This window comes from Temnothorax americanus, unplaced genomic scaffold (assembly GCF_048541705.1).
Source record: "Temnothorax americanus isolate GAGA-0224 unplaced genomic scaffold, ASM4854170v1 Scaffold229, whole genome shotgun sequence".
NCBI classification, from domain to species: Eukaryota; Metazoa; Arthropoda; class Insecta; order Hymenoptera; family Formicidae; genus Temnothorax; species Temnothorax americanus.
Window position 1 is genome coordinate 42,205 of NW_027509370.1, and position 1,406 is coordinate 43,610.

The 1,406-nt window shown below is 33.4% G+C and overlaps 1 protein-coding gene across 1 annotated transcript; it reads left to right on the top strand.

Moving 5' to 3' along the window:
* On the top strand, positions 1 to 676 carry LOC143898271 (uncharacterized). The gene is made up of 3 exons (XM_077407614.1): positions 1 to 161; positions 275 to 368; positions 538 to 676. The coding sequence occupies exons 1-3, from the start codon at positions 62 to 64 to the stop codon at positions 674 to 676; spliced, it is 333 nt and encodes a 110-aa protein (XP_077263740.1). The 5' UTR covers positions 1 to 61.
* Positions 677 to 1,406: the final 730 nt, after the last annotated feature.

Consider the following 1,406-nt stretch of genomic DNA (forward strand, 5'->3'; position numbering starts at 1 on the left):
GTTCTACATTCCGGAGTAATGGGACAATCGCTTCAAAAAAAAAGTAAATTCTATTCTACGGATGGTTCTAGACGATAAGCTAGCTAGTTCTTTTAACTGGAAAGGTCAAAGAGGAACCAAATTGAAATTGGCAAAACGTCGAATAACCAAAATAATGATCGGTAAGATTATATTATTTCACAATTAAATTTTTCGCTTTATTAGATTGTAGTACCTTTTATGTCAACTTTAGTTTTTTTATTCATTCGTAAGTTTATGTGCTCATTTTTAACAGAAGCGGTAGCTATAGAATTTCCAACAATTAATGAAACCACATTTGGTAGGAAAGCGGGACCATGGTTGGCCCAGGCCACCTTTCGTATAAAAAAGTAAGTATTATTCAATACATTTTAATGTTATACAAGATTTTTATAGCAAATTTGTCTAAAACACGCACCTGAGTCAAATATTTATATATAATAAGAAGTCATTAGATTTTAACATTTATAATACTTATTAATGTTCACATGAATATTGAAATAATTTTAACTTTGACAGACATAACAGCAAAAAGGAAAAAACTGCAGATGACATTTCAAAAATATCCGGTGAAGATGAAGACGACTCATCTGCAAACGAAAATATTGGACCTCTATTAAGCTGGACCCCCCACCAGCGCAAATCAAGTTCGCACTAGGTCAAAAATTTAGTGCTATTTAGGTGCTAATTAAGTGCCCTAGTCCGAATTTTGGTGCTTGAACCGTTTAGCAGGAAATCGCGTAAAAAATGGGGGGGGTCCAGCTTGCCATAAAGCTGGACCCCCCATATCAGAAAATGATCCTACAGAGAAGATAAGTACACTATAATTTAGTGCTAATTAAGTGCTAATTAAGTGCTCTAAAAAAACGATAAAATGTTGACAGATTATAACATTTATTTAAATATACCATTATATATTGAACACAGAACCGTCGCGGTCGACACTAACACTTGAAAAGATTGCTGCATGAATATATTCGTTACTATAATGATCGAAAACATATATTTCCCAAATCTGAGTTCATTGCTAACAGTAAAACAATTACAATAATTAACTTAGACCAGCCGTTGACGCTGAGCACTAAGTTCCGTCATCTGATCGTCTACAAATTAGTTGCTCGCATGATTATAGTATTAAAATAATTCTCAGACATTGTACTTTAAAAGAATATCACGATTCGAATTTAGTGTTAGCAGCTTAGTGTTGAAATTAATTAATAAATCAATACAGCGCGCGCTTCGCGGTTAAACTAATTAATTTCAACGCTATACAGCTAGCACTAAATTCAAAACGTGATATTTTCTTAAAGTACAATGTCTCAGGATTATTTTAAGACCATAATCACGCGAGCACCTAATTCTTTGACGATGCAGTAACGAATTGAAGA